This window comes from Chelonia mydas, chromosome 8 (assembly GCF_015237465.2).
Source record: "Chelonia mydas isolate rCheMyd1 chromosome 8, rCheMyd1.pri.v2, whole genome shotgun sequence".
Classification (NCBI taxonomy): Eukaryota; Metazoa; Chordata; order Testudines; family Cheloniidae; genus Chelonia; species Chelonia mydas.
In genome coordinates, this window is record NC_057854.1 from 6,279,444 (window position 1) to 6,292,452 (window position 13,009).

General features: G+C 48.4%; 1 protein-coding gene across 6 annotated transcripts in view; it reads right to left on the reverse strand.

The window, feature by feature from the left end:
• LOC102941450 (proton-coupled amino acid transporter 1) overlaps nucleotides 1-13,009 on the reverse strand; it is a 52,101-nt gene that overhangs the window by 18,270 nt on the left and 20,822 nt on the right. For all 6 annotated transcript variants that reach the window (XM_043521265.1, XM_037907858.2, XM_043521264.1 and 3 more), the window contains 2 exons: nucleotides 7,880-8,046; nucleotides 911-1,080 (listed from right to left, as the gene is read on the reverse strand). In XM_043521265.1, coding sequence (XP_043377200.1) covers nucleotides 911-1,080; nucleotides 7,880-8,046 — 337 coding nt within the window. The remainder of the gene's footprint in view (nucleotides 1-910; nucleotides 1,081-7,879; nucleotides 8,047-13,009) is intronic.

A 13,009-nucleotide genomic window follows, 5' to 3' on the forward strand; every position in this document is an offset into this window, starting at 1 on the left:
GATTATAAACCATCTATGTATTGTCTCCAGTTATTTACCTTCCGCTTTCCTGCATGCGGCACTTAAATGTGGGCTTTTAAGAGAGCTCCCGTGGCGGGAACAAGGGAGATGGAGATTCTCTGCGACAACTGAAGAGATTTGCTTTCAAAACAGAGTCCACAGAATGCAAAAGACAAAGGCCTGGTGAAGTAGGTCAGTTATATATGAAAGCGTGGTTGGATGATTTAACATGCTCCCCCTCCCTGTCTTGCCCCCTCCCATCCAGCTACTGTATTAGCCAGCAACTTCTGAGTCACTGGAGGAAGTTGCCTGTTTGTGAGCTGCTCACAAGCCTTAAAGCAAGGAAGAGCAGCCAGAAACCGTCTGCAGAGTGTGTAACTGTCCAATACGAACACACATGAGCCCTACGCAAGCGGACAGGGAAGGCACCACACTGCGTACCCAGTGCACCGGGAGGTTTGCCCCATGCTTTGCATTCTGAAAGGGATTTCCTCACCCAACAGCCGGCACTTTGGGAAGGAGTCCCTGATACGTGACCTAACACGGGCAAGCGTTGTGCACGGTTCTTATGTGCTGCTCCAACACACGGACCACCTGCAGCACCTACTCTGGGTGCATGCAGAGCCAAGCATGACCGCCTCCGAGTGCAGCCAGGGAAGGGACAAATGCTGGGCAAGTCCTAACCAGCAATACGTCCGATCCCAGTCCCCGGGCTCTCCTGGGCAGTCTAACGATTGTGCCAAGGGGCGTCGGACTGCATGGAGGTTTCGTAATGCAGACGAGTGTCCGGTAAGCACCGGGGGAGATTCCGGGATATGCTGCCAACACTTTCACAAGGGTTCCCACACCGCTGGGCCCCCGTCCCCGCCCGAGAAGGCGAGCAAACCGAACGGGTTTGGCTCCTACTCACATGTCACGCAGACGAGGCACGTCCTGAGGAGCAGGTTGACCCACAGCGCCCAGCGCTCCGGCACCTGGGAAACAGCCCCGGGCACAATGATTTCAGCCGCGACATAGAACTGCAGCGCGTAGGTGAAGAAGATCCCAATGGAGTAGAGCAGCTTGACAGATTGGTACAGCCTGCAAAGGGAATACGGAGAAATCCAGTCACCTCCACTCACATCCCAGCTCCCTCAGAGGCAGAGTTAATCAAAACAAAATAAAAATAGCTCTGTGACAAGAGCGAATTTAGAAGGGAAAGAGAGCTGTCTTAATCCCCGTCTGTGAAGCCTGGCCCGCGATCCCTGGTTAAGGGGTAAGTGAGCATCCCCCTCACAAGACAGGGCAGCACAAGCCCTAAGCCCGCAGCTGAAAGGCACTTGCTCTGGCCAGGTGACTGTATCCACGAGGAGAGAGATCTCAGCGTGGGCGGGTGCCCTAGGAGTCGACAGGACCGGAGTTATCGACGACGAATGCTTCGAGAGCTCTGACCCCGCCCCGACCATCATGAAGGTATGAAGGGCCAGACTGACACAGGTGCTTAAAGACGCAGCTGGGTGCCTGGGGGAATTTACAGAACTGCCTAAGGGAAGTGCCTGCCATTGAAAACAATGGGAATTAGGCGCCTAACTTACTTTGGATGTTTGGAAAATCCCACTAGATGCCTCGCTGCATCTCTGGGCACTAAATACCTTTGGCTTCCATGGAAGCTCCTCAGACCATACATTCAGCCCCTGGCTTAAAGCAGGCTGCTGCTAGCCAGTTCCGGGGCTCTGCTGCTTGCATATGGGTCTTCTCCCACTGCTCAGAAAGGGGGACATTTCATACTCTAGTCAGGGTGGGTCGCAGGGGCCAGGGATTTGAACTTGTGAGCACGTGCACACACAGCATGACACCGTCCACCAAGCTCCTGACAACTGGAGTCCGAAGGCCTTTGCTCAGCTGCAGAGCGGGCACTGTCCCAGCAGCACAAGCTCCCTGACCGCCTTCCCCAGCCAGAACTGCAGGGGCCACCTTTAAGGAATGCAGGGAGGCTAATCCCTATGAGGGCACTACCCACTGGGGCACCTGACCACCCATCCACCCGGAAATGGACAGAGACCACAGGTCGCCTCACTGAGGAGCCAGCTGATCAGACTTCAGTAACCACCAGCAACCCACGCTGGCTGTCAGCCAGTGAGCTAGAATTACAGAAGTTGTCTCTTATTACCTGTTCCCTGAGCTCTCTCTCTCTCTCTCATCCCTACCTTTGCTAGCAAAATTTGGGTTCTTCGCGGGAGGAAGAGAAAGCTACATTTCGCCTTGCTCTGCAGCGAGCCCAATTCTACTCTGTGCCTTAAAATAAAAAGATCAAGGCTACCTTCAAAGCGGTTTATCAGCTTTCGACATGAATATTTCACAGTTTTTGATTTCTGCCTTTCCCCCCCCAGCCAGGGGGAACTACCAGGATTAGCACAGGCTTCGGAAGTTAAAAGCCATGCAGACGTCACCACCACCTGCACTTTAACCTGCTCGATAAAAAAAAAAAAGAAACCAGACTATTTTTGGAGCTCGACACAGAGGGTTTGGGGGAAGGGACTGTTAAAATAGCAGTGCTGGGCAGGTTTTGAGTCCTGGTAGAGCCCCTTGCTAAGTCCCCAAGTCAGCAGGGGGCTCGCTAGGTATTCATTCTACAGTGACAGACACCAGCAATACAAAGGGAAGGCGTTTGTCTTCTCTGTGTGAGAATGACCCCGATCTGGGACCAAGGCTGGCTAGAGGATACCAATTGCTGTGCAATGTCAAGGAATCCCTGGGTAAGAGAACCGGCCTTTTAGAAAAAGAGTGTTGTATAACCTGGGCCAACCAGCTGACTAGATCCCAGCATTGCATGGGCCAATCTAGATCAGGCTTCCAGTTGGTGTACATGTGTGCACGCCTGTCTGGAGAAATAAGAACATGCATGGGGGAGCAGAGCTAGACAGAACTTGTGCGGCACGGGGGAAGACAAGCAGAAGCTGGAGACGCAAAAGCTCCAGCTAAGGCAGGAGGGGCTAGCCACCTTTTTACAATCCTTTAGTGTCTACAGGCTGGAAGTGCTGCCCCTTCGTAATCATACAAGGTACCAAAGCATGTTGAGAAATTGGAACTCTGTGAAGCCAGGGTTGGTGCGCAGTGGGTGGACGCAGACGACCTGAACACATTCTTATGGGCAAGAGGCTCTTCAGCATTGCAACCCACCAGTGAGGGATTCAAATCTAGGAGTCAGGCAGTTGGGGTGAAGAGAAGAGAACCACCTGATCCTTGGAGCATAGAACAGCTGGTAAGCATGAGGATTAAGCACTTTGCAGTTCTAACCTAGAGACAATTAAGTAGTAACTAAAAATCCCTCTCTTCCTTTTGGGAATCAGTTTCAAGCAGTGCTGCTTCTCTGCTCCACACCGAACCTGATGGGGGTTGTGGTGAAAGGACATTCCTGCTTTGGCTTGGGAAGATCAGCTCAACGGTGGCAGTGCCGGGAGAAAAACTACACGCTGCCTGAAGCAGTGATGAGGACAAGGTGAGGTACAAAGTGCAAGCTATAGACAGGAGCTATTTGCTGAGCATATTGGAACAGATCTCCCTTAGATTATTCCTATGTCAATCTGCCTGGAATATCTTTTATAAATTCTCTAGTCACTTTATGCAGTCTTGTTCAGATAGCGAGTAACTCAAGAATTCGGAATACATTGCCCACTGTGGCCTTACAGGACATACTAGCTACTGAAAATGCCCACACTTATCAAGGCAGCCTAATGTACAAAAAGCTACAGGCAAAATTTTCATGTTGGTGAGAGTCTAATTTAAGGGTGTAAATACCCTGATGCCTGTTGTGCAAGTTGGGGTTTGGGGCATGAGCTACATCCAGGTATGGGGGTGAGTTTCTGAACATCTGACCATAACTCACGTGTTCCTGTGTTTGGTTTGGTTATATTCCTACTGTGTCAAACTAAGTGACCACCGAAGATGGGAAAAGGCTACAGAGAACTAGCTCCTAAAGCAAGAAGTTTGTATGAATGTAATGCACGTCTTCAAAGATCCAGAGCAGGGCTGGCCCAGGAGTCTCTGCAGGTCACAAGGAGTCAGCAACTTCGCCCCCTGCTCCCCTAGGTGGGGGCAAAGCACAACGTCACCTAAGAGTTTGGAAAAAGCCATTGATGTTTTAGAAAGTGGATGATGCTGCATAGAGGAAGGATGGTCTTGTGGTTAAGGCACTGCGGAGAGCTGGGTTAAATTCTTAGCTCTGTCAGATTCCTTGTGTGACTTTGGGCAAGCTACTTTGTTCCTCTGCCTTTCAGTTCACCATCTGTAAAAATGGGGATAGTAATATTCCACTCTCCTACCCTGTATCTTGCCTGTTTAGACTGTAAACTCAGACAGTTAGTTGAGCACCCTGGCTGTGTTCTCTACTTATAGGGCCATTAAATATTAAAGGTCAATATCGGGGAAGCCCAATGATTCAGGATATACGAGTTTTACTGTAACCTTTATCACGCATGGGTAAGGAATGGCAAGTCGGGTCACATGACAAGTCAAGACACTTTCCACTAGAGGTAAAGGGTAGGGCTAGCAGGGAACAAGCCAAGATTAAGCGCTGCTATCTGGTTCATGAGCCGCCTTGGGACACGCAGGGTTCCAGGCCAATGAAGGCAAAGAAACGGCACACTTTTAAACTTTGAATAGTTTCCCAGACCTCTCTTGCCAATAGCACCCTGGCTCATCCTCTTGGGCAAACATTCTCTCTCCATTGGCCACAAAACATCCTGAAGACCTCAGCCTCGAGAGACTGGGCATACCTATTCCACTACAGGTCAGCGCACTAGCGCAGTGTCACAGCTTCTGTATGAGGCACACCCATTCTCGCACATGGCCAGTGAGTGGAAAGATGGCAAAGGGACAGCCACAGAGCCAGACAGAGGGCTTTCCTCATGGGCTGGTGTACACATGGTTTCCCCTTTCACCAGGCAAGGAGAAGAGACCCAGCTTCAATTCCCTGCTCCGCCAGACTCCCTGTGATCCATTAGGCAAGCCCGTGCCTCGGTTTCCCCTCTATGCAATGTGGATAACAGCCACGCCCTACATCCCCAGGGAGTTGTGAGGTACTCAGATACCATGGTAATGGGGGACACAGAAGTACTAAGACAGGAGAAATGTCATCCATTGTTCTCCAGGGCTGCACTGTATTTCACAGAGCCACCTGCTTCCTACAGACGGGCTAGTCAGACTCCACGTAGCTCGCAGATTTCTAAAGCATTCTTCCATCAGAGAGACGCAGGTGCTGCCGAGTCTCAACATGTCTCTTACGTAGAGAAACACAGCTAGCGCTGGGAGCAGGACACGTAGCCAGTCTGTGCCCCCAATCCAACATGCTTTTTTCTTTTTTCTTTTTTTTTAAAAAAGAAAACCAAAGGGCAGTGAACAGCTTGTCCAGTTGGAGTTACCAAAGAGGACAAGAGCAACGAAATATTCTGACACACTGGACAATGACCATGGCGCCCAGGATAAGAGGCGAGACAGATGCCATGGATTCTCCAAGCTCCTGGACACTCAGTGGCTTGGCTGGGTCTCCCCTGGGTGGGGATGTGCCATCCTTCCAAGCCATCCTAGGGTAGTGGTTCAACACCAGCTTGGTCAAGGGCTAGTTAGTGACCCAACATCCCTTCCAAGAAGGCCCATGTCTGAAACTTACTCAAAGTGTTTGAGGAGAGAGAGGAGGCGGCAAATCAGATTCTTGTCTGTTACTTCTGCCCATTGCTTGAAGTGCTGTACACAAGCGGAGCACACCCGTTCCAATCAGAGGCCTTCCCGTGAACGGTTACAAAGCACGGCAGCCCGCCGGGGAGGGAGGGACTCATGATTTGTCCCATTCTGAGAAGCTCATGGCTTTCCCAACACCTAAACCGCGGCAGGCTGGAGAAACAGAGCACGCTGGGCAAGTCCTTACATCTACGCATCTTACTGTATCAATGACACGCCGCCCCCTGTCAAAGCATATGGTTTTCCACCATTTCTTGTCGTGATGCCAGGGGAGATGGGGAAGGAGGAACAGAGCTGAGCTGACACGAGGAGAGGAGAGACGTTCCACTTTTAGAGACCAGAAGTTGGAGTCACTCTGCATCCTAGCAAAAGGCCAGGAAGCGGGGGCCCACTTAAATCCTCCCCTACAACCACCTTCTTGAGTAGCGGAGGTGGAAATCAACGTCAGGAAGTTGAGACAAAAAGGGAGTTACACAACATGCCTTCTCCTGGACTTAGGCTGGCAAATGTTAAACCTCAAACAAACAGTTTCAAAAGCCTTACATCTGTGTGCCTCATTGAATCGATTATCACAGCCTTCACATTCCAAACAAGCTGCAAAACACAGCCCCTAGCTGCTAATGGACAGCACTGGGCTTTTAGTTAGTTCCTGCTGTCCTGCCTGCCCGCTACCTTAGTTCCTCAGAGTCCTTTGAAACCTGCCTCTTGCCAAAACAGAGAAGGCAGCTCTGTAGCTGGAGGGTTTCGATTGGAGCAGCTGCTAGCACCTTTGTCTGGGCCCCCCGGGGGCCGAGCAATTTTGTTTTTAATCTCATTCTCTATGACAAGGCTAGGGTGTGAAACACTGGGACGGGGTGGGCGGCGTAATAGGTGCCTATATAAGACAAAGCCCCTAATATCGTGACCTCTGGTCACCCTAAACAAGGCACTCCCCAACATCAGCCTATTAGCCAGTTTTTATTTAGATGAAATTCCTATTTGGTAAAGCGTGAGGCAGCACCAGGCAGCACAGGCTGCTGATTGACACCTGTCAGTTAGAATGCCACAAACAAACTATTCCTGTAAGCACCTTGCTGAATTGTAGCTATGTGTTACCCTATGCTATGAAGTGTGTGTTGGGCTGAAACGCACCTGGCACTTCTCATCCTCAAAGTGCTTTAAACCCCATTACTTCTCACGGCCATATCACCCAAACTTCAAAGACAGGGAAACTAAGGCAGCAAAATTAAGTGATTTACCCAAGGTCAAAAGAGAGCCCTGTTTACAACCTGTCTCCCACTCACACCTTTCCCAGTAACCTACAGATCAGTCACCCTGCAGACATTGAATAACTCTCCTTGGCTCCCTAATGAAGGGGTTATATATATAACTCTGGGGCAGTCTGGTCCAAAGGGGTGGAGATAGATATCTATCTTTGCAGCAGGATTGGAGACAGGTAGACACCCTCCTCTGTATTGCGTGTGATAAATCAGAAACCCCAGCAAGGTTTCCACTTACAAAGGAAGACTCACAGCAGAGAGATACCGTATCCCAAGGGAAAGGGCAGAAGTAGCACTGAACCAGTACCAGACGTGACCCCAGAGGGAAAAGCTCTGCAATCTAAGCACCTGCTCTGGAGCTACATGTTCAAGTGTGGTCAAGCTACACTCATCCCTGCACTGAGCAGCCCTGCACTGAGAAGAGCTATTGCACCCACCGATTTCCTTTCTGCATCATGTGAAATGCAAGCGCCCCACACAAAGAATGTAAGAACGGGCCATATGGCTCAGACCAGTGGTCCATCTAGCCCAGTATCCAGCCTTCCAAGTAGCTGGTGCTACAGAGGCAAAGAACAGAAAAGGGCAATTGATCGAGTGATCCAGGCCATTGTACAGCGCCAGCTCCTGGCAGTTAGAAGTTTAGGGAGACATAGAACATGGGACTGCATCCCTGGCCATCTTAGCTAATAGCCATTGATGGACCTATCCTCCATGAACTCATCTCATTCTTTTGCTATATTTTGGCCTTCTCAACATCCCCGGCAATGAGTTCCACAGGCTTTCTGTGCACTGTGGGAAGTAGTACTTCCTCATGTTAGTTTTAAACTGCTGCCTATTCGTGTCACCTGGTGACCCCCAGTTCTTGAGTTACGGGAGGTGGTAAATAGCATTGACCGGAGACTCACCAGCAGTCAGGCAGGTTGAGAGTAATGCTGGCCTGGATGCTGGCTCCAAATCGCAGGTATCCCAAGGTCCCCAGACTGATGTACAAGAAGGTGACTATGGCCATTCCCACATACAGGATCACTGGGAAGTGCCGGGGATTCTTCATTTTATTTTCCAGGGGGAGCACCTAGGAGGAAAAGGAGAAGGAAAACCAAACTGAATTCATTTCCCTACCCGTCACCTCCATGGATTTGGAGTCTAGCACGCCACCTCTGAGCCAGCATCTTCCTGGATGTGGCTCGCTCAAGAAGACTCTTTGGGTCTGTGCCCCATAGTCAGAGGAGACCCTAAGCAGCAGTGAGTAGCAGCCATGGCACACAGCTGACTGTTGCTGTTTAGCCATTTGCCAGCAGCTGAACAGGACGAGATGCTCCCTGGATCATGGGTAACCTCCCCAGCCCATGCCATGCTGCAACAAGACCCACGGAAAAGGAGCAGGGAATCATGTGACTGCGGAGACTACCCAAGTCGCTCCACTGTAGAGGAGTTAAGGAGGTGGGACGGTAACAGTAGGGTGAATGCAGGCCCGGGGATGGATTACACCGTGTAAGACTCTGGTATGAGGTAGCCAGGTTCCTAGGAATCATGTGGTCAAATCCTAATGGGGTCAGCTCATCCCTTCAACCTTTCAAAAGAAGAGGAGAGTGCCACACAATGTACCATAGCACCGAAAGTCCTGCCGCTATCTCCTCTGTGCGGTTAGACGCCCCTGCCCTTAAATCCTGCTCTTGGGCAAGATTTCCCCTGTTGCGTGCTGCACCAGCTGCTCACCACACTCCACTCCAGAGGAGGGGCATTATCACCATCTCCCTGTCCAACCCAGTCTCCCTGCACTGCTGGCTTTCAGAGAACTACTGGCTAGGACTGCTGGGGGAGGGGAGGGGAGAAAATACTATGCGTGGGTGGGACTAGTCTATACTGGGATGATAAAGTTATACTTTAGTTTGTCCTACATCTAGCACTGCTAACTGGCTTCACTACCTCTGTGAATCCTGAAGATTTCCATTCCCCCCTTCACAATAAACGGTTTCAAGAGACCCCCTTCTCTCCTTAATAAATAAAAGAATCGCCCCCTCCCATTCTTCCCAATTCCTTAAGACTAACTGGCTTTACCATGTCATCTCCTGCTGAAAGTACCAGCACTGCATCCCTGTAAGTGATACATGAACTTCATTCAGGATGTACCAGAATGCCATTAAACTCATGTACCTTCTCCGTACAGCCTCATCCGCTATTCTCATGCTTGGGCCATAGGTAATGTAGCTGCTAAAGGAGTTGTGTAGGAGTTAGCAGGTGTCAGGTATAATTTACAGGAAGCTACTATGCCTTCCCTTCTTTGTAAAGACAGTGCAGGCAGCAGTCCCCAATCATTTCAACCAGACGGTGACGGATTAGCAAAAGCCACAGGTTTAAGCTATTTCAACTTTTCCACAAAATACTGAAAAACAACAAAGCAGCAATGCCTCTTAGGAATTGTAGTTTGGGCGCCTTATGCTCCCAATCTCCTCAAAGGGCTGGGTTTGCTAGCTGGACTACATCTCCCATGATGCCTCCTCCCCTTTTGGAGAAGGGAATTCATTATAGGAGTCACTGACTTTATGCAAAGAAAAGTCCAGGCAGCGAGCCCTCCTATACAAGAGAATGGGCGCACAGAACCCCCAAATTGCACCATTTTGAATCGAAATATTTCAGGTTTTGTGCATTTGGTTTTCAACAACATATCAAAGTTTTCCACGGAAATCACACTTTTTGAACAATTTCATTCCACTGAAGATGCAATTTTTTGTAAGCTGCTGAGACAAACAATTTTCAAGAAGCCCTAGTAATCAAAAGTAACAGGAAAGACAACACTTTTCTGGGGGAGTGGTAGGAGTGCATTGTGAAGTTTGCAGCATGTTGCTTTACCTCTACTCAAGACTATGGCCACTGTGCTTAAGAACGGCCATACAGGGTCAGACCAGTGGTTCATCTAGCCCAGTAGCCTATCCATGACAGTGGCCAGTGCCAGATGGTTCTGGCAGTTGGTTAAGGAGAACCCAGAGCATTGGATTGCGTCCCTGACCATCTTGTTAGGATGGATAATAGCCATTGATGGATCCATCCTCCATGAACTTACCCAATTCTTTTTTGAACTCTTTATACTTTTGGCCTTTACAACATCCTTTGGCAATGAGTTCCACAGGTTGACAGTGCATTGTGTGAAGTAGTACATCCTTATGTTTGTTTTAAACCCGCTGCCTATTCATTTCATTAGGTGACGCTTAGTTCTTGTGTTACGTGAAGGGTTAAACAACACTCCCTTGTTCACTTTCTCCACACCCTTCATGCTTTTATAGACTTCTGTCATATCCCCTCCTCCCCCTTACTTGTCTATTTTCTTAGCTGTTTTCAGTCTTTTTAATCTTTCCTCATATGGAAGCTGTTCCATACTCCTAATCATTGTCTTGCCCTTCTCTGCCATCCTTTCCAATTCTAATCGATCTTTATTGATATGGGGCAACCAGAACTGTACACAGTATTCAAGGTGTAGGCAGACCATGGATTTATATAGTGACATTATGTATTTTCTGTTTTATTATCTAGCCCTTTCCTAATGATTCCTACCATTGTTAGACTGCTGCTGCACAAAGAGCGGATGCTTTCAGAAAACTCTCCATAATGACTAAATGATTGCTTTCTGGAGTATTAACAGCTAATTTAGACCCCATCATTTCGTATGTATAGTTGGCATTATGTTTCCCAATGCACTTACTTTGTATTTATCAACACTGAATTTCATCTGCCATTTTGTTAGACCCCTTTGTAACTTCACAGTAGGCTATGGGCTTAACTATCTTGAGTAATTTTGTATCATCTGAAAATTTTGCCACCTCACTGTTCACCCCTTTTCCAGATCAGTTATGAATGTATGTTGAACAGCACAGGTCCCAGGACAGATCTTTGGGGGACCCCACTATTTACCTCTCTTCATTGTGAAAACTGGCGATTTATTCCTATCCTTAGTTTATCATCTTTTAACCAGGTACTGATCCATGAGAGGACCTTCCCTCTTATCCCATGACTGCTTACTTTGCTTAAGAGCCTTTGGTAAGTGACCTTGTCAAAGGCTTTCTTAAAAGTCCAGTTTCCTTTTCCCACTGGATCACCCTTGTTATTAGCTTGTTGACACCCTCAAAGAATTGTAATAGATTTGTAAAGTGAAATCTTGCCTCACCAAAGCCGTGTTGCCTGTTGCCCGTTGCCAAACAAATCATGTCCATCTGCGGGACTGATAATTCTGTTCTTTACTATAGTTTCAACCCATTTACCAAAGTTAGGTTTTCCAGCCTTTAATTGCCAGGATCCACTTCTGCCAGGGAGCCTTTTTCAAAAATAGGCATAACATTAGCTGTCATCCCGTCATCTAGTACAGAGGCTAATTTAAGCCATAGGCTACATACCATTAGTAGTTTTGCAATTTCATATTTGAGCTCCTTCAGAACTCTTGGGTGAATACCATCTGGTCCTGGGGACTTACTGCTGTTTAATTGATCAATGTGTTCCAAAAGCCCCTCTACTGACACCTCAGTCTGGGAGAGTTCCTCAGGTTTGTCACCTAAAATGAATGGCTCGGGTGTGAGGATCTCCCCCACATCCTCAGCCATGAAAACTAACACAAAGAATTCATTTAGCTTCTCCGCAATAGCCTGGGTCTTCCTTGAGGGCTCCTTTAGCACCTCGATCATCCAGTGGCCCCTCAGACTGTTTGGCAGGTTTCCTGCTTCTGATGTACTTACATTTTTGCTGTTAGAATTTGAAGAGCAACTAGCTCAGGACACAAATACTTTCTTGGCCAGTCTTATTCTTTTACAGTTGACTTGTCAGTGGTGCTTTTGGGTCTTCAAATATAGACTTTTGTGAGATCCTGTGATAGCTGCTATGTGTCTTATACTGCACTGGGTTTTAAAGAGGGAGCATCAACAGGTCACAGAAGCACAGCTGTTGGAGTAGAGGACTGTGAGAGAAGCAAATTAAGCCAAAGAAAAAGCTTTTATTCCCACTGCTCCATGCTTGCTTTGTGAACACGGCTGGGGAGAAAGGGCTTGTACACAGTCTTTACAGTTCTGTGCAGTGCATTTTTCAATACTCTAGTGTCTTTGATAAGAACTAGATAAGTTCCTGGAGGATAGGTCCATCAATAGCTACTAGCCAAGATGGTCAGGGATGCAACCCTATGCTCTGGGTGTCCCGAACCTCTGACTGCCAGAAGCTGGGAATGGGCGACAGGGAATGGATCATTTGATGATCACCTGTTCTGTTCATTCTCTCTGAAGACCAGTGCTTTGGCCACTGTCGGAAGACAGGATACTGGGCTAGAGGGACCACTGGTCTGACCCAGTCTGGCCATTCTCATATTCTTAATGGACTTGGTGCTTCCAGCTCATGTGTTTACGCAGCCAGGTAACACAAAGACATAAAACCAGCTGTCCCCTTAGAAAGGGAGCTCTGGGAAATCGCCTCTGAGGTTTAACCAAGATAATAAAAGTGCTCCACCCACCCACCCCTTCCTTTTTCACATCAGCATGCTGCTCTATTTACAGCACCTACTAGAAAGTAGGCAAACATAATTGGCACCACCGGAAATTGAACCGAAACTGCTGCAAGATAGCAGGCGACTCAAGCGGAGGGACTAGACCAAGCACTCCAATCCTCATGTCACTTTGTCTTTCCTGTCTCTAGCAAGGCAGCTTTAAAACCCAGCGAAGTTCACTCCTATAGGCCACACTTATCTGTGCCACACAGATAGACCAAGGTCTTTAAGTCAGAACGCCAGCTTTGAAAGTATTAGATCTGAAGAGGAAGCAACTGAAGAATTGCTGCTTTAGTATAAAGGTCTTTCAAGATTTCTTTCAAGGGCTCGATACCCCTCCATTCTCCTAGTAGCAGCGAGGTTTGACAGAGGGAAGCTGTGTCTGTGTAGTGGTTGCACAACGAATACCAGTCACCCAGGTCAAACATTTGGCTTACGAGAGAGAGAGAGAGAGATCAGCACATACAGAACAGATGCTGCAGAGAGCATGAATAGCAGCCGATTCTTGCACCGCTGACAA